We start from the raw sequence: 20209 nt of genomic DNA on the forward strand, positions 1-20209 counted from the left end.
GGACACCCCAGAGTGGGTCCAAGGTCCTTGCGACCTTGAGCTGCCTTTGTCAAGTGGTGCCCTGAGCTCTCCTGTGAGGCATGGCCTGGAGCCTCGGGAGCTTTGGGAGGCGTGTGTAAGCGTGTTAGTCTGTGGAGGGCAGCCATCGTGGCCCAAGTAAAGCTCTGGAACAAGCCCCACGTGGAGGTCAGGTTTTCTTTCACGTTGACCCTTTCAAGCCAACCTGCTACCTTGAAAGTAGACGTAAAACTCCCATTTCCTGAATGCGTGGAACTCTGCAAATGTTTGCTCAGTGCATGAATGAGGGAGACAAATAAGTCTCAGGCTTGTCACAGGGTTGTCAGCTTTCCAGCCACTCTACACTGGGACCTCCTGCCAAGCAGCTGGCCAGAAACAGCTCGAGGGGGCGCGAAGGGGCAGGCCAAGGGGACCGAGGGACACGGAGCGCTGAGGGGACAGCTGTGAGTTGGCTGGAGCCTCGGCTTTCTCTCTCAGCACAAGCTTCCCAAGCAGCAGCTGATGCAGACTGAGCAGTGGGCTGAGCGTGGTGGTCGGTGACGGCCACGAGTCCACGGAGACGGTTGCTGTGCTCAGCGTCATCTGCTGAGAAACCTCTAGTACGTTTCCATCCCCCCGTCATCCAACGGCTAAAAGAACAGCTGCAGCTCCTAAGAATTTAGGCTTTTTTTGGAAATTTCACTTATGCAGAACACTCTCATTCTCCCAGTATCGGACTTTTAACAGGTTTGCCCATATTTGTCACGTACAAAGCGCAATTCATGGCTATTTCTAATATATATGAAGTATTGACTTAAACTCGCTTTATCTGTGTCGTATTTGAAATGATGTGATACTATTTATATTTTAGTATGAAACCCACTTTCCAGGAATGTTGCATTTGCCAGATTATTATTATTTCTTCCTGTCTAGGTTATAATGGCAGACCGACCGTGGATGGGAAAGTCCCTCCTGGTAGTGACGGGAAACAAAACCGGCGAAGAGTCATCAACGGCCCCCAAGGCACCAAGTGGGTACGGCCAATTTCCTTCCACAGTCCGGTTGTCTTGCTTCGGTTGGAAAGAAACAAATGGTGGTCATTGTAGAACAGTCAATAGAACTGTCTCTTTTTTTTTTCTTTTGCCCTCTAGTTTTAACCACTCGTATGTAAAGGCTCTTTTGTATACAGTTTCTTTCAATGCTCAGAAAACTTGCTCTTCTGAGTAACTAGTCTGATTTCTTCTCATAGCTAGTAAGTTGAGGAATGGATCTTGGGTTTTTGCTTTGCCTTACCTACCTAGGAAGTTCAAACAATTTAGGGTCCAACCAAAGCTAATTATGTTTAACCTGCTGCCTCTCAGATGAACTTACATTTTCCTGTTCCTGTTAGCTTCATTTTCTCTTTCTTTTTTGTTTATCATTTGATTAAGTATTACATGTATTTTCTATAAATTACGTCAATTCCTCTATAAAAGGAATCAGAATGAAAACAACAAACAAGGCCCGGAATCAAAGAGGCCATTTTTATCATGAATCCTCTAAGTGTCATTTGTTTCAAATAAAAATCATGCAATAATATTTTAGGTATGTTTAGACTAAATGACTTTAATTGCCTGAGGTTAAGATAAACATTTGTGGACTTTGAGGTGGCGGGGGAGGTGGGGAGGTAATAGGTCAGGACACATTGCTTTACAATTTTTAGAACTTAAAATACTTTTTTTCAAAAAAAGTATTCATGCTGAAATTCTCAGCCAAAACTTCCTGTTCATAGGGATAAAGTTCAGGAAACCATTCTAAAGGGCGTCATGAAACATTTAGGCCTAGGTGATCTGAAGATACATTTCACCATTTCTCAAAGGAGAAGAAATTTATAATAGTAAGAATACACACTGAAGCAAAATTCTTTGTGAACAATTTTGATTGAAAAAGGCATGGGGGAGGATTTCAAAGTAGAGTTTATGTAAATAAATTTTATTTTCATCACCAAAACAGCACCCCCAAAATGGATCTTTTTAGGGGCTCCTTGGGATACCCAAGCACGTGAAGCAGTGGCTCTCAGACTTTAGTTTGTATCACAATGTTGGGGGGCTGTCAGAGTGCAGCTTTGGGGTGGGGCCTGGTAATCTGGAGCCACACTGTGAGAACCCCCCTTGCAGAGCATGACTTTGGCCCTTAGCAGAGATGATAATCACTTTTTTCAATTTTATAGCTCCTTAGAAGGTGACAGTTTTGCATGCATGCTAGATTGGGCAGTTTAATTACAAATTAAATGTTTTGGCCATAGCCACTTTGACTTTTAACATTAACAGAAAGCTGAAACATTTTATGGTTCTAATACGGTAGCAATACATGCTCATTGCAAGAAGTTAAAACAATTCAGAAGAATATGAAACAGGAAGTAAGCATTCCCTGCCCCAAACCACTTCTCAGAGATAACCACTGTTAACAGTTAGGGGTATATCCTTCTGGACTCTTTTTCTCTATAGCTTATATACACAAATGGATAGATTTTTATTTTTGCAAAATGTCTGTCCTGTGATCTGAGTTTTCTCTTCACCCTCTCAGCATATGTTGATATATGTAGAATTCCTATATTCTTTCTATTGGCTGTGTAGTATTCCTATTTTGGACAGGCCGTCATTTATTTAAATCTGTCCCCACTCCCCCACGGATTCTTAGGTCATTCTAACTTTTCGTCATTAGACAGTATACTAAATGGTAGGCGTATTTTGAGCATCTTTTGTATACTTGAGAACTTTAAAGCCATTTACCTGCTATCTGGGTAAACAATTGTAATAGAGACAAGTCTGTTTTGTCCTGAATTCTTTTTTAAACCTCCTGAATGCTGCTGCCCGATTATGGTCCCTTCAGCAGACGCTCGTAAGCACGTATAGCCGGATTAATGACGAACGTTTTGAAACGCCCGGTATGTTCTTTCATCTGTGCCCTGGCCTTAGGTTGTGGACCTCAGTCGGGGGTTAGTGTTGAATGCTGAAGGAAGGTACCTCCAGGATTCCCATGGAAATCCCCTTCGGGTCAAACTGGGAGGAGATGGACAAACCATCGTGGGTAAGCAGGCATGGTCTTTCAGCAGCCAAGGGGCGCCGGCCCGCGGTGGAAGGACGCGCTCTGTCCCCTCCTGCCCCGGTACTTGACGCCGTTTGGAAGGCGGCACCTCCAAAGGGCCAGCTCGGTTTTGTCTTCCTCCATGCCCACCTCTGAGGCGTGGGACCCTCTACTGTGCTCTTGAAACTGAGCAGCCTGGAGCAGGGAGTGGCCACTGTGGGCTGTGGACACCTCCTGTGCACGGCCTGCTTCTGTGCTTCCCGGGGCTGAGAACAGCTCTTGAGTTTTTAACTGTTGAGGAAATCAAATGAAATTCAGATTTCAGGTCCATGAACAGGGCTTTGCTGGACCGTAGAAAGGCGCGTTGGTGTCCCCTCGTCTCCGGCTGTCCTCCGCGACAGCAGCGGAGTTGAGCCCTCGCGGGGGTGGTTTCTGGCCCTCGGAACCTCAACTAGTCCCTCTCCGGCCCTTGACAGGGAAAGTTTGCCGTTCCGGTCTAAAGCGACACTTTTCCTCTTCGGGTGTAGGAGGGGTGAAGGAGGAGGAATTCCTTTCCCGGCTATTGGCTAGGCGTTATCTTACGTCCCGGACAGGGGAAGCGTTTGTGTAGATGGATAAGGTGATACAGGGCGGTGGGCAGTGTAAGAAGCCCAGAAGTTTCTGGGGTGGCGGCGATGGCTGCTCAGCCGGAACCCTTCTCACCCCTCCTCTGCCCTTGACTGGTCCAAACGCAGGACGTGCACGTGCGAGGAGCTGCCGCGGCACGCCCCGCTGCCCAGGTCTTCTCTGCTTGTGTTTCAGATCTGGGAGGGACCCCGGTGGTGAGCCCCGACGGCATCCCGCTCTTTGGGCAGGGGCGGCACGGCCAGCCGCTGGCCAGTGCCCAGGACAAGCCGGTGCTGAGCCTCGGCGGGAAGCCGCTGGTGGGCTTGGAGGTCGTCAGGACAACCAGCCGGCCCCCTGCCACGCCCCGGGCCCCTGCCACGCCCCGGCCCACCACCACCACCACCACGCCCAAGCCCACCACCACCACGCCCGAGCCCACCACCACCCGCCCCCGGCCCACCACCCGCCCCCGGCCCACCACCACCACCACCACCACCACCACCACCACCACCACCTCTCGGCGGCCCACCACCACCGCCCCCCGCCGGCCCCCCGCCCGCCGCATGCCCTCCGCCGCGCGCCCAGCGGGCACGATCCGGACCACCACGCGGCCCACCACCACCACCACCACCCCCGAGCCCACCACCCCGATGCCCACCTGCCCCGCGGGGACCCTGGAGCAGCACGATGGCGATGGCAACCTCATCCTGGGCTCGAACGGGACCCCCGAGTGCTACGCCGAAGAAGGTAAGGCGCCGGTCCTGGCGGCAGCCCGGGGCGGCTCGCTGCGCTCTGGGGGCGTTTCTCAGGCCGCAGCTGGACGCCGCTTCAGCAAAACGGCCCCGGAGGTTCCTGCTGGGCCCTCCTGGGTCCCAGCCGGGCCTGCCGGATAGAGCAAATAACAGCATCGCAGGGGATGCACTGACACTAACAGGTACCCACTGTGTGTCCAAAACTCCAGTGTAACTGGGTGACCGTGTTTACCCGACGACCCTGGCCACAGCCCACGTCAAAGCTCGGCTCAAGCGTGGGGCGTCCTGGGTTTGGACCAGCATGTCGCAGAATGTGTTCCACCGGACATTAGATCAGTGGTGGTTACATTTTTCAAAAGACCCCAATTGACCATGCAATTTAAACCAGGGGAAATGAATTTCCTCCTGCACGACTGTGTGGTCTCGTGGTGAAAAGTAGATTTCCCAGGCACGTGGGACAGCTGAGTGCCTCTTCCGGTGGCTCAGCCAGGGGAGGGCTGCTCTTCCACGGAAACCCCTGGAAGGCCAGGCCGCGCGTGCTGGGCTTCCTGGGGTGGCGAGGCTCGGCCCGGGGCCCGGGGGCTCCTCTGCCCGCCGCCCACTGCCCCGGCGCCCGCCGTCCTGCTGAGAGCTGTACGTTCTCCCCGAAGAGGGGCGGCGAGCATCCTCGCGGCCAGGGCACCGGGAGCGGAGAGGGCCTCTCCTTTCTGCTCCGTCTCTGCCAACCTCGCTGCAAGGTCATCCTAGATTTGCGTCAGGCACGGAGAAGGAGTCACGGTGTTGGCTGTGAAGCTAAGGGCAAGTGAAGACCCTCCTTTCCGGACTTATTAGCTTACTCGGAATTTTCAGAGTGTTCTTGGCCATGATAAGCCACATCGATTTAAGCTCGAACGCTTGTATCTAAGTCGAAACTCTGCTTGAAGTCGGTCTTTCCGTGGAAAAGTTCCAAGTAAACAGGAAAACGTGACACATCTGAACAGTCACACCAAAAGACAAAAGGAAACTCCTACCAAGGAGAAGTACCATGGGCCGTCAGTTTACCCAGTGAGCACTAACTTGGACTTACCTCTGCCTTACTAGGAAATGCTACGTGCTTTCTTGACCTCTTCCTTCTGCGCATGTTAAAGGATTTATTCTGAAACATTGAAGTCGAATTATAGCAAATAAGTACTGATTAAGTGGTTGTAAACAGAAGAGTAACAATTTTGGATTTGGTTTTATTATTATTTGCATTTTATTTGTCTGCTTTTATTTATCTGCTTATAGCACTCTCTTTTCATTTACTTGGTGAGTTTAGACTTTTGTCATGACCAATCACTGTTTTTGTTAGAAGTTTTGTTTCTTCTTTTCTTTGCAAATCACAGTATATGTGTATATTTTTTTTTACTACATTCATGTCCATTCTTCTGATTCCCTAATCCAAGACAAAGAAATATCCAAGTGTTAATAATATGCCAGTAAGCAGCAGTTTGAAAAAAAATGCAAGTCAGTGCAAAGTCTTGGGAAAAAAATTAATTGGGAGAGCGCTGCATGTCATTCTCATATACCGTAACATACTATAATTTATTGTTTTAAAAATACTTCAGCATGTCCACCTTCCATTCAATTTCTGCTGCTCTACTAACAACTTTATTAAACATTTTCTTCTCTGTATTACTTCTAATTATAGCTGTTTTGTTTTTAATTTTTTAGTAACAGCTTTGTTGTGTAATAGTTGGCAATGGATGAAGCTCCTCCTTTGTATTGGTTTTTAGTATGTTCACAGTTGTACAACCATCACCACACCAAATGCCAAGACATTTTCATCACCCCCGAAAGAAAACTGCACCCATTAGTGCTCATTCCCATTTCCCGTTCTCCCGGCCTCTGGCAAACACTCATCTCCCTTCTGTCTTTATGAATTTGCCTCTTCTGGACATCTCGTTTAAGTGGAATCCTGCAGCTTGTGTCCTTCTGTCTTTCTCATTTTACAGAGTGTAATGTCTTCAAGGTACATCCATTTTGTAGCACGTGTCAGCACTTCACTTCTTTTTACTGCCAAATCCTAAATGATAGTCCATTGTGTGGGAATGCCACACTTGACCCATCCGTCAGTTGATGGCCACTTGGATTATTTCTACCTTTTGGCTATTCCAAATAATGTTGCTATGAATATACAAGTTTTTGTTGAATACCTGTTTTCACTCCTCTTTGGTGCAGAGCTAGGAGTGGAATTGCTGGGTCAAATGGCGACTCTGTGTTTAACTTTTTGAGGAGCTGCCGAACTATTTTCCACAGTGACTGCACCATTTTAGAGTCCCACTAGCAATGTGTACAGGCTCTAATTTCCCTGCGTCTTCACCGGCACCTGTTGTTCCCCATCTTTTGATTACAGCCATCCTAGTGGGTATTGTGGTTTTGAGTCACATTTCCCTAATAACTAATAATGCTGACGTACTCATTTTTTATACTATCTGTTTGTAGGTCCTGAAAGTGGAAGTGAGTATGACTCATTTTTGTTGACTAGATAAATGCTGACTTAGAACTATGTTCTAAATATTCCTTAATCTTTATCTTTGTAGCAACAATTTTATTCTGAGAAGATCATTAATCACTGACTCCATGTAAATTAGGTTCTGTGGCAGGAGCTGAAAATTAGGCAATAACTGTGCCCCTGACAGTGCTCACAGTCCAGCTGGAGCAGGCTGTCTCGTTGGGATAGGACCGGTCATCTTAAAACGAGCAGCCGGGCTCGGCTCTGTTTCCCGCGAGCCCCTGAGGGCCCTCCCGTCATGAAACCTTGGTGCCTCTTGGGTGCCTTTTGCCTTTTCACCTGTCATCAGGTCTCATCAGTTCCCACAGACTTTCCTTCGATCGTATTTCTTAGATTTGCTTCTCTGTCTCATCTCTGGGCAGACCCTACTGGCCTAACAGTCCAGTTATCGTTCCTTATCCGGGTGCCGGCACTTGTCGGCACTGCCTCTCTCCCCCTTGCTAGGGTTCTCGCGTTTTCTCTCACGCTCGCGTCCTCTTGTTTTATCAAGCATAGTTCACTGAAGAATTTATCTTAGAAGTTCAGGGGCTCCTCCCAGCAGCGTTTGGCACAGGTGTTCTTCAGCTCAGAAGCCCGTGTCCACCACGGAGGTGGTTCTACTTGAGGACGTGGAGGAGCCTTCAGTAAGCGAAAACCTGCCCGTCCAAGACCCCGTCTGCAGCCTCCACGTCTGGCTGACCGTTTGTCATTATGTTCTATTTGCCAACTCCAAAAATTGTGTTTATTGGCCTCTATTTTAAAGATCACTTCAGATCTCCAAGGTTTGCATCCTCTCTTCAGCTTGTGCCTCTCTTTTCCTTGAGAACTCTGCTTGAGACTCAAGTCCTAGGAAACGCCTCGTGTGGTTGGCTCACTGCAGCCGTCCGCCCTCTCCTGTTGGGGTTGCTGGATTTGCACGCACAGCACTGTAGGCAGAGCTGCGTGGCAGGGACATCTTTGCTGCGTGCTCGTGCATTTACTCTTCTCTCTTGTGCTCAATTGGGCATGGGAAGTGTCTTCATTTCTCATTCCTTCTGGTACGAATGGTGCATCATTGCAAATCCAAACCATACCTGAAGCCACAGGCATGCTCCACTGTCTAATTGGCTGGTAATCTTTGCTTTTCAGGTTCCTTTCCTACAACAGATCTGATGATATTGTGTGTATTTGGAAAGGTGGTGGGCCAGCTGAACATCTTCAAGAATTTGTAACACGACCTTGCCGTGGGTTTCAGAAAAACATCCGCTGTTTTTGAAAACAGTTCAGCTGTTTTACAGCTCTCTTTCAGGGCAGAAAATACAAAGTGAATATTTGAAAAATCGCTTGAGCTGGACCAACTATACAGTTTGCAAATAAATGTTCTTGAATTTCATATTTACCTCTTCTCTTTCAGCTTTTATTGGAAATGTCAGGTTTCATTTTGGGGGACTATCTGGAGTTAAGGCCTTATTCTTTGGTGACACTTGTCATTTGTTTTTTCCCCGACCATTTGGTTAAACCACTTGAGAGAACCAACCATACCATCTGCTTAATGACTGGCAAGTACTTTCATATGAAGAGGTTGAAGCTTTTGATACTGATGGTGTGTTGACTTAAAATACATCCACTTCACATAGTTCCAAATGGTTCCAAATGACATTCATGTGTGGCAAATTCTGTTGGTCAGCTGGAAAAAAGAAAACTTGTTTGTAAATTCACTTCAGTACATCTGGAAGTTACAGTTTTTCTTTTACTTGGAGTCAAGATGATGCTATTCTAGAAAAATTCTGCCTGACTTTATTTGGTGCTAGAAAATGAGTGCTCAATCACGCAGTGGAATGTTTGCTTATGCGGGAAGAATCGACTGTACTCAACTCAAGAAGCCATCCCCGTTTGCAGATAAAAGGCGTCGTTTCTCTGGCCACTGCGTGCCCTGGAGTATTTTCAGCAACTCAAGGAATTACACCCAACACCAGGAATCTGTGAAGGAAAAAACAGATTTTCCCACTTCGTGTTCACTTTGAGATGTAAAAAATCTTACTGTTTATTCCTAAAAAGAATACACTTAATGAAACAAATCTGAAGCAATAATGGAGAAAAAGAAAAAGACGCAATTCCTAAAAGTTAAACTGATAAGGGCCAGAAAATGGTAGCCCTGGAAACATTGGCAGGATCTCTCGAACTTTAGGTGCCATGATCTGGAAAACGGTGTGATTTGAGCCAGCTCGGAAGTAGTTCCTGTTGGATCCAGGCTTATTGACGTTGGGATGACCTAAGATAAAATTTTGTTTATAATTTTACAGACATGTCCTTTCTGACCCGGGAAGATGATGCTTACACTTTTCGTCATGGTAACCTTCCTTGGTCCCAAGAACACATGCCTGGAGCCATGACCTCCAGGGCACGGCTGGGGCTGGGGACATCTCCAGGAGCCCCAGTGACAGCCACCGGGCTTCGCGCCATAAAACGCAGAGGTGCTGGGCAGGCGGCTGCGGGTGCTGGCATGCTCAGCTGGTGGGTTTGCTTCGGCACCGTGACATCCATGACGCTGTTCAAACTGGCTTAAATAGAGCCTGTGGAATTATTATATTGGCGTACTTCTGAGGACTGATAAAAGAGTCCCTAAATAAAACATCTCAGAATTGTTGCCCGTGCTTTTTTCAGTGAAGGATGTGTTATAGACTTCCGACCTCAGTTTTCCTGTTATGGGGCACTGGGATGCTGATTCCAATAGAGCGCCTTAAAGTTTGCGGACCATCTGATTGGCTATTTCTACTTTTAAGAAGTGGAGGTGGTTTTAGGATGCAGGAAGTACGCAGACTTTGGGACCAGGGGGCTTGGAGTTGAAATCCGTTTCCCAGCCTTGCCGCTCCAGGCATGTTATTGGGTCTCTTGATTCCTCTCCTCTTGAGTTGAATGAGGTGCAGAGATTCTAAGCCCGACAATGTATGTATCTCCCAGGTCTTTTGTGAGGCTTAGTTAACAAATACATATGTCCAAGTGCCAGATGCACGGAAGGCGTCCAGTAATTCTTCCTGCCCCATCCCTTTAAGAAATTCTTGAGATTACAGACTTCTGCATAGTTGCTGTGGGCTTCAGGTCGAAAGGAGAGAAGGGATTTCCCTGAAATTTTCGAGGTAATCTTTTGCCTCAGGATTTTATCAGCTACAAGGTGATGTTCTCCTTTTTCCAGTTGTCTCCACATTTCCTGTGTAGGGAAATAGTGTAACAGATTTCATCTCATGTCTCAAAATGCCTTTTGCTTAAAATGCCCAGAAAACTGAGGCAAAATACCTTTTTTTTTTTTTTTTTGCTTTAACCACTCACCTTTCTTGACCTATGCCACTAAATCACTTCAGTCTTTATAAGAATTCTAATAATTGTTTCTACAATTAGGGTTTCCTGGAAGACACTAAAAAATCCCATCTAACGTTTTATCAATTGTACTTCAAGTATCATCCTGTGGTCCTAATAGATTGGTTTTGTTAGTGAAGTCGATACCTGTCTGTAAAGAGAAATTTGTGATTATTGAGGTATTATAAGCAGATTAAGTAACCTAATTAGTACAGGTGTGTCTCCCAGGTTGGTGAGAGAGGGAAGTTAAAGGGGACTCCTTCCACGTGGATCACTGTCTGTGTGGCGCAGCGGTGCTCCCGAATGTACTCGCCAGGTGCAGTGGATGTGCCGCGATGATGAAAGAGGTTGTTGATGTGGGAGGGGTGGGTGGGGTGGGGGTAGGTGGGGACCTCATATTTTTTGAATGTAACGTTTCAAAGAAAATAAAGAATAAAATAAAAAGGGAATCCTGCGGCACGGGGAGTGCCGTCGCGAGTAGGGATGGGGAGAGTGGGTGGTCGCCTGGTTCTAGACGAGCTCAGCCACAGGACTGCAGCAGGTGGAGTGGGCACAGGTGTTCACAGCGCCGGCCTCCGGTGCCTTTTCCTCCTCCCCTGGCTTCCTGGGAACGTCTGCGTGCAGGCTCGTGGGACACCTTGGCACGGGAGCACCCCCGGGCAGGGGGGCGAGTGGGGAGGGGGCCGGGCGCTGCCCGATGCTGGACGGTCGGCAGGTGCTTGCTCCGGGAGGGGCCCTCCTAGGAGCGCATTTTGCGGGCACTTTCCTGAACCCGGAGAGAAAGCCGGGGTCCCCTCTCAGTTGTGATTATCTTGCTTCTGAGTGAGCTGATGCGACTCCAGCGAAGGAGCCTTCCTCCCACGAAGCAGTCGGGGCGACCCGCTCGCGTGTCCTGGGGGCGACTCTCGGTGGCTGGGAAGACAGCCGGGAGCCTCTGCTGACCCCCGCCCTCTGTCTCCTAGACGAGCTCTCAGGCCTGGAGACCGGCACGGCCACGGCCACGGAAGCCGCCTACGTCGTGTACGATGACGGTACTGGCTGAGTTTTAAGAACATCTGTCCCGTTCCTCTCCTGAGCACAGGCTCTCCTTTCAATTTCTGAACGGCGGGTGGGGCGGTTTCCTTCTAAACGCCGGGGGGGTGGCAGGGCCCGGGCTGGCTTAGGGGCGTTCCCCCCAACACATACAGGACCTAAAGCACGACGGGGTGCTTGACGCGCAGATGCTGCTCCCACACCAGCCCCTCGTGCCCCCTTCTTCCCCCTCCATCTCTCCTGTAGAGAAATTCTAGGGCAGCTGCATTCTGGGCTGCCCCTTGGACCTCTCGCTGTCAAAATACTTGGCTCAACTGACTTCTCGCTTGGCCCTCCTCTTCCTCATTCTTTCCCCTTCTCCCCTTTTCTAATCGCATAAAAAACGTGATGCTTTAGCTGTGCTGCTATCGCAGCATCAATGGATCAGATTGAGACTGTAGCGTGCCTTGGACTGACCTGGAACAGTCGCTCAATCCAAAGCCACCGATGCTAGCGCTGCAGGGCCTGGGAGGGCTTGGACTTGCCTGCCGGACCAGCTGACGTGTCGCTGAAGGAGTTCACGTGGGCACCTTCTCCCCGCGCCGGGGGCCTCGGGGTGTTCTCCCGTGCCCTGCGCTTGGCCTGCGTTGACCGGTCGCTCTGCTGGTCTTACGTCCCATGCGGGAAGGATGTCCCATTTGAGGCCGTCAACGTGAAGTTTGATGTAGCGGTTTCATCCTGAGATTCCAAACAAAACCAGCCAGCACAGCCTCTCACCACCTTTCTCACTGTCTTTGAGCAGTTGCAAGGGAGCTGAGATCTATTTTCTCCAAACAGGACTAACCCTGCCCTGCCCCACCCCTACAGAGAGGCCATGCCCAGAAGACCGGGCGGAAAGAAACCTCACATTTCCATTTTCTGACGTGTCTCTTTTATGGCTCTCAAGGGCACACCATTCAGGTGGAGAATGACCTGGGACTGGCCATTTGTGAGCATAAAATCGGACGCGTTCTAAGGTTCTCTTCAGCTCTGATTCTAAGACTTGGTTTTTCTGGTCATATGCGCTGCTTCTTTTCCTTCTTCCCCTTTATCTGCAGCTGCTCTTCTGAGGGGACTGGAATGGGACATAATGCTATTTTATTAGAAACAAATTGTTTTGGCGTAGGGTTTGTTTTAGTTTGTGTAGGTATGCTTGTTTTTTCCTTTGTTAGACTAGGATTGAATCTCATGAAAGTACCTTTTGACTGCAAATGGTGCCCCTTTTCTGGAGGTGCTCAGTCACCAAACCTTCATCTCCTTTTCAGATTATGAGTTTGAGACGTCTCGTGCCCCAGCCACCACCAAGCCCTCCACCACCGCAGCTGCACCCGTTGTCCTGTCACCAGAAGGCTCCATCAGCTCTTTTCCTGAAGAAGAATTCGATCTGGCTGGAAGGAAACGATTTGTTGGTAAATCTAGTTTCCTTCATAAGAGAAGCCTGCGTTTTTCACCTTGTGCTCTTTGGTGCTTTGGAAAAGAAGAGCGTAACTCATCTCTTCGCTCTGCCAGTGCATTTTGCGAGCAGGTTTTCCCTGGCGAGCTTCCATTTGGAGTGGCCCGAGGCGGCTGTGTTGAGACACGGCTACAGTAGAGGGGAGGGAGCAGGAGAACATTTGTTATCTGGCAGCCGAGGGCTTAGAATGTGTCTTGTTTAGACTAAGAGTAAAAAGTATCTGGACGAGGCAAAATGAGTATTTTTAATGTAGCCAACTTTTCAGAACGAGGCTTACCACTTGGCGTTTTCTGCACAGCTTGTTAAATTCATCCAAAAATGAGCCCTTTGCCAAATGGAGCCACCAATGCTTATTAGAATGTCATAGAGCAGAGCTGTTGTCCTTCAGCTCCTTCCTAGAATTTTCATGAGCCTGGAGGACTTGGGCTCTGGAAGTTGATTTACTCTCAGCTGTTCAAACCCTTTCAAGCATGAGCTTCTGTTTAGCTGACGTGTTTTATTCCACTGTTTTTTTTTCTCTATTTTTTTTTTAAATGTTACATTAAAAAAATATGAGGTCCCCATATACCCCACCCCCTCACCCCACTCCTCCCACATCAACAACCTCTTTCATCATCATGGCACGTTCATTGCATTTGGTAAATACATTTTGGAGCACTGCTATACCACATGGATAGTGGTTTACACTGTAGTTTACACTCTCCCCCAGTCCACCCAGTGGGCCATGGCAGGACACACAATGTCCAGCATCTGTCCCTTCAGTACCACCCAGGACAACTCCAAGTCCTGAAAATGCCCCCATATCACATCTCTTCTTCCCTCTCCCTACCCTCAGCAGCTACCATGGCCACTCTCTTCACATCAATGCTACAATTTCTTCCATCACTAATCACAATAGTTCCATAGTAGAATATCAGTAAGTCCACTCTAATCCATGCTCTATTCCTTCATCCTGTGGACCCTGGGGTGGTAATGTCCACTCCACCACTATGACTTCTTTACCCCGGCCCCTACCGGACTTCACGAATGAGACCCTTGAACGAAGACGCTACTGAGTGGAGAGAGCAAAAGCTTAAACAACTTCCTGCTTTCCTGTTTCCAAAACAAATGTTCTGCCTGGAGCAGGGCATGTTTTGTCACCGGAGATGGGGTAGAGCACTGAACGGCTGTACTTAAAGAAGGAGAAGGTTGTCCTGAGCTTTCCTCTGGAAATGCCGACACTGGCCGACGCTGCTCCGTGGCGAGGAGTGTCCGGTTGCTTTAACCGGCGTTCTGAAGGTCCACGACAGAACCGAAGTGCGCTCGGCGCGGTTATTAGCTCTTCCAGAGAACGTCGCTGGGGCCTGAAGGGCTTCCTGTGGCTTGGCTCTTCTCATGTGTCTATAGCTTTATAAAGCAGAAAAGCGCTACACCCCAGACTTCCTGTGGGAATCCGCGGACACGCTTTAAAGGTCTAATTTTTATACAAATTATTGGAAAATAGAGGAGCTGGAAATTGCTTTCAGTCCCAACAGACACTGTGAACGAGAACCTAGTACCAAAAGATTCTGTGGAACGCTTAGAAATTACTAGAGATTTCTTGGCAGCACAAAGCCCCAAACTCAGTGCCTTGGCATTGCTCTGGAGCTCCAGGGTCTCCTGGCCGGCCCGTGGTCAGGGGCCTGGCGCTTCCTCCCAGAGTTGTCACCTGGCTGTAAGAGCTAATGGCCCATGTCCTGCTCTGCTCAGGGCTCGTGTCCCCTGCAGTAACGTGTGCAGAAAGGCCTTGGGTAGCCGTGACTGTGCTGAGAAGTGACTTGTGGAAGTCTGTCTGGGTCTGGTTTTGTGGGCACATATTCCAGACGGTGGTGGGGGTCATGGCCCGTTAAGGGAAGTCCCCAGGGCTGAGGGTGGGTGAGCTAAGTGCTGCACGTTTTGATCAGTGTATATCTATATATACGTATGTTCTCCCCATCACCGCCCGCCCCCAGGATGGTCTAGGCAATTAGGCAATGAGCTGAGTAGCAAGAGCTCCAAGTGTCTGCTGGCTCTGACTTCTCCAAATTTTTAGGCATAGGAATGGCAGAATGCTGTAGGCCTACATTACATTGATTTACAGTTTGGGGGATCTTTACTATCGCTTTGAGGACATAGTCATTGGCAGCGGCTGGTCAGCAGGAGCCTCTAAGACCACCAGGTTGGAGGATAAAGGTGGATCCATGAGCGGGCGTTGCAGAGAGCTGGGAATGTACGTTAAGGCTGGCATCGGGGCTAGTGGCCCTGGAGCCTCTGTCTGCACGGGAGCCGCTGGGTGGCAGCTGGCTCCATGGCGCGCGCATCGTTTCTGCCTTCAGGCCGGGTGTCTCTGCTCTCTTCCAGCTCCGTACGTGACATACCTGAGTAAAGACCCCACGGCACCCTGCTCACTGACCGACGCTCTGGACCACTTCCAGGTGGACAGCCTGGCTGAGATCATCCCGAACGACCTGAGGAGCAGCAGCCTGCCTCCACAGCATGCGCCCCGCAACATCACCGTGGTGGCAATGGAAGGCTGCCACTCGTTCGTCATCGTGGACTGGGACAAAGCCGCCCCAGGGGATGTGGTCACAGGTAGGTTCTAAGCAGGGGCTCTGAGCTCCCAGGGGAAATACAGATAGTGAAGGCTGAATGTGTGGATGGATGGATGGACGGATGGATGGGTGGATGGACGGACGAATGGATGAACAGATGGGTGGATGGATAGATGACGGTCGGACAGACAGATGGATGGATGGACAGATGGATGGACAGATGGATGGACAGATGGATGGATGGGTGGGTGGATGGACGGATGGGTGGGTGGATGGATGGGTGGGTGGATGGATGGACAGATGGATGGATAGATGGTTGGACGGATGGATGGATGGACAGATGGATGGATGGGTGGGTGGATGGACGGATGGGTGGGTGGATGGATGGGTGGGTGGATGGATGGACAGATGGATGGATAGATGGTTGGACGGATGGATGGATGGACAGATGGATGGGTGGATGGATAGATGGGTGGATTGATGGCTGGACAGATGGATGGGTGGATGGCGGATGGATGGGTGGATGGATGGGTGGCTGGACAGATGGATGGGTGGGTGGATGGACAGATGGATGGACAGATGGATGGATGGGTGGGTGGATGGACGGATGGGTGGGTGGATGGATGGACAGATGGATGGATAGATGGTTGGACAGATGGATGGATGGACAGATGGATGGATGGGTGGGTGGATGGACGGATGGGTGGGTGGATGGATGGGTGGGTGGATGGATGGACAGATGGATGGATAGATGGTTGGACGGATGGATGGATGGACAGATGGATGGGTGGATGGATAGATGGGTGGATTGATGGATGGACAGATGGATGGGTGGATGGCAGATGGATTGGTGGATGGATGGGTGGGTGGACAGATGGATGGGTGGGTGGATGGATGGATGGATGGACAGATGGATGGATAGATGGTTGGATGGATGGATGGATGGACAGATGGATGGGTGGATGGATAGATGGGTAGATTGATGGCTGGACAGATGGATGGGTGGATGGCGGATGGATGGATGGGTTGACAGATGGATGGATGGGTGGGTGGATGGGTGGATTAATGGATGAACGGATGGATGGGTGGGTGGATGGACGGATGGGTGGGTGGATGACGGATGGGTGGGTGGATGGATCGATGGATGAATGGATGGATGCAGCTGTATTCTTCAACAGGAAGAGATCCAGGCAGTGAGGGAAGCCCTGTGGGGTGGTGAAGACACTGGATAGAAACCAGCAGACCTGACTCCTTGTCCTAGGTGTAGGTGGCCTTGAGCGCAATACTTCCTCTCCATGGTCTTGGGTCCCCATATAAACTGTCATTGTAACCCCATCATTCTGTACTCTGTTGATGACCCAGAGCACCAGCAGCCACCTAGGGGCTCAGATCATGTGGCCGGGATGGTGACAGCACATGTACTGTGCGCCACCCTGTGTCAGATCCACTTGGGGTGGAGGCTCAGTCCCTCCCCGTCCCACGCCTCTGGCTGCCAGCCTGCCTGGGTGCTCCTGGATTCCTCTTGTGGGAATTGGATGTGATGGGAAAAGACACAAAGCCTGCCAGGACCTGGCCTGTGAGAGGCTCATGAGTTCATCTTACTCTGCCAAGGATGCATTTGAGGAGGAATTAGTTAGAATGAGTTTCTACAGAAAGGGAATTGGTATTTTCTTTAAAGAGTCCCTTCCTTGGAAATGATTCCTTCTGGCCCTGGCTGTGGTTTGAGGAAGGAGCACATGTGTGGCGTCTGTCTTAAGGGAGGGGGCATGGTCTAAGTCAAAGGCTGACATTTGATCTGTCTCTGTTGTGCTGGTATAGATATTGTAATTCAAAATTTCTAGTAGTTTTGTTCTATTATGCCCCGATATTATCTCTGAACACGAGAAAAAAATTTTCCAAGAACATCCAAAGAACATCTCTTTGTGAGGTTTGCATGGCTGCCCGAACCAGGCAGGACTAGTGACGGGGGTGTCCCCTAGGCATTTTCCACAGGAGGCGAGAGGGCCCAGGTAGCAGGCAAGGTGAGGGATTGAGAGGTGTGAGTCTTTGGCGGGCTGAAGAGTGCTGACCCCATGGGGTGATTGCCGCGTGGCCACCGAGACCTGTGGAGTCTGGCAAGTTCCCAGTGAAACAAATGAACAGTCGGGGGGATGGAAAGCATGCCGGCCAGATAACCAGGGTGTCCTTTGCGAGCCGAGTATGATTTTGTGCGCAGCAGTTTTTAAGCAAGCCAGCGCATGGAGAAAATCCATGGAAACATTGTTTTCACTCTCCAGCAGCCTCTGCTCTCTGGCATGGCAGGTTTTACCTGGTGTAAATATCCCTCTGCTGGCCCTGGACTCCTCGGAATCATTGGCTGTCATCCCATCATCATGGGTTGAGGCTCATGAAAGAGGAAAGAGCCTTTGGTCGCAACTCCTGCAATTCCTGCCATTTCCTGTAGAAGGCGTGCTTCTGAAGGCTCGCTCGCTGGCTTTGCCTTCGGCCAGGCAGCCCCAGCCTTCCAAAGCTCCCGGCAGGCTTACGGCCACCACATCCCTGACACGTTCTCCACCCGGCCGGAAACCAGCCCCGGCGCCCCCATCCTCAGCACTCACGCGATGGGCGTAGACAACTTGGATGGGGTATTTCCCGGGCTTTGGCCCTCCTTGTGTGGAGTTGTGCCAATGCCTGTCAGGCTGATTACAGGGGAGCGTGTCAGCCCATGGCAGCCCTGCGGGGGGAGGCAAAGAGGAGACCCCGGCAGGTTAGCGGAGAACACGGAGGAGGCTCCTTGTCGGTAAGGCAGTGCAGAGGGCGAAGGAGCCCCGTGGGTGCCCTGAAGCACCTCGCCCTGGACAGAGGCCGCCCGGCGGGACCCTCCGCAGGGCTGTGAGGCGCCGGGTGCTGCCCTGTCGTCGGCCACCGCGTCACCGCCTGATGGTGGGAGCCAGCCGTGAAGCCCGGGGGAGTTAACCTTCCCCCGCTCGCTTTCCCTCCTCTCTCGGGAGGCTCCTTCCTTGGGCGTGACGCGGGGGAAGCCGACAACCTGCCGGCCTCGGGCCTCAGGCCCAGCTTGTCCGTCTCTCGGGATGGGTTTTCCTGAGAACAATTTACAAAAATGATGTGGTGGGGGGTGGGGAGTGGGTTATACGGAACCTCTTATGTTTTTTGTTTTTTTATGTTTTTTAATGTAACATTCCTTGTGATCTATTAACTTTAATTTAAAAAAATTAAAAAGAAAGGTAATATCCTTATATCTAGAAAATATCCACCAAGGTAAAGGGGGCAAAGGGCCATGGTGTATGCAGCTTACTATCAAATGGTTCATAAAGATAGATGATAGAAAGAGTGTTAAAATATTCAAGCAAATGGGGTAAAATGGTTATAATAGATGAATCTTGGTGAAGGTATATGCCTGTTCTTTGCATCCATTTTATTCTTGCAACTCTTCTGAAGTTGCAAATTATTTTCAAATAAAAATCTAATATTAAAAAAAAGGGATCAGGGAGTTGCCCCGTGCTAAGGAAGTGTCGTCTCAAAATCACGAAGCCCTCGAGATGAGCGGAGAACGCCCTCCACTCCACAGGCAGCAGCCGGTGGCACCCAGAGGCTGGGGGAGGGCACCCCACGCACGCCAGGCTCCCTGAGGCACCCACAGGAGCCTCGGATCACTGCAGGGCGCGTCACTGTAGGGGCAGCATCACACCGGAGCACGTGGGGCCGTGACGTCCAGGCGTCCGCGGAGCGGGGGGCGCCCGTAGAGAGAGCAGCCGCGCCTCCCAGGTTCTCCCTGAATTGCTGTTGGAAACCAGAAGGGGACGATTCTCTTCCTGGGTGGCAGGGCCCAGTCCACCGGCTCTGGGCCCGGCTTGTGCACCGGTCAGCGGCGTGGCCTCGTCTAGCCTGTGCCCGGGACACCACACCTGAGCTCCTTCCGGTGGGCAGTGCTCACACGTGGCTGAGTCAAGCCGCTGACCCCGTGGCTGCACGTGATCTGTTGGTCTTTTCCTCTTCCCGGCTCAGGTCCTCTCCATCTTGGCTCTCCCTCTTGTCTCTCCCTCTTCGACCCCAAGAGTAAGTGCTGAAATTCCCAGGGCTTGCTCCTGGGTCCTCCTCTTGGGCTCTCCTCTTTCCCTAAGGATTTCACCCATGTACCTGGCTTTACTTCATCTTGGAGGTGAATAGCCTCCTGGCCAGGCCGTCCTCTCCGCTGAGCCCCAGCTGTAGTATTAGGTGCCCAGTTGGCGTCTCCATGGGCACGTCTTCCGAGCCCCTCAGACTCAGCATGTCTAAAATCAAACTCACGATCTTTCTCGCAAACCTGGCCCCAGCTGTGTTTCCTGTCTCAGAACGGCTCTCTTTTCTGTCCATGTGTGCAAGACTGAAGCTTTGGAGGCCTCGTCATACCTCCCTCTTCTTCTTCACTTCTGTATTCAGTTCATGATTCCATCCTGTCACTTTTACCTTCTAGAATTCTCTCGGGCCCATCCACTTCTCTCCATCAGCCACACACCGTCTCACCTGGCTATTGCAGGAGCCTTTGCGCTAGAGCCTCATCTGAATCCACACCCCTCATCCAGTCTCCACTCTGTACCCGGGTGATGCTTTGAAGACGCAAATCTGGTTGTCGCCCTCTTCAGTGTCTTTCCCCTGCTTTTAGAATGAAAAGCAAAGCCTCCTGTGACCTAAGCCAGGTAGTCTTTGCACCGTGTGCATCTTCAGCCTCATCCCATGCTGCCCCCGGCCCCACCACGCTCAGGCTGCCCCTGGCACCTCCCATCTCCGCATCGCAGCCCAGGTACCCCCTCTGCCTGCAGCCCTTCCATCTCCTACCACAGCCTTTACTCTCCCATTCTTGAGATACCAGCTCCGTTTTAGGGAACCCAAGAAGTCGCCCATGCCCGCCATG

General features: G+C 50.5%; 1 protein-coding gene across 1 annotated transcript in view; it reads left to right on the top strand.

Annotated features, from left to right (window-relative positions):
- Nucleotides 1-20209, top strand: part of FNDC1 (fibronectin type III domain containing 1) — a 109832-nt gene that overhangs the window by 74569 nt on the left and 15054 nt on the right. Inside the window, exons 12-17 of the mRNA XM_058289543.2 lie at nucleotides 931-1031; nucleotides 2955-3066; nucleotides 3865-4416; nucleotides 11229-11297; nucleotides 12582-12725; nucleotides 15128-15358. Coding sequence (XP_058145526.1) covers nucleotides 931-1031; nucleotides 2955-3066; nucleotides 3865-4416; nucleotides 11229-11297; nucleotides 12582-12725; nucleotides 15128-15358 — 1209 coding nt within the window. The remainder of the gene's footprint in view (nucleotides 1-930; nucleotides 1032-2954; nucleotides 3067-3864; nucleotides 4417-11228; nucleotides 11298-12581; nucleotides 12726-15127; nucleotides 15359-20209) is intronic.

Source organism: Dasypus novemcinctus, chromosome 28 (assembly GCF_030445035.2).
Source record: "Dasypus novemcinctus isolate mDasNov1 chromosome 28, mDasNov1.1.hap2, whole genome shotgun sequence".
Lineage (NCBI taxonomy): Eukaryota > Metazoa > Chordata > Mammalia > Cingulata > Dasypodidae > Dasypus > Dasypus novemcinctus.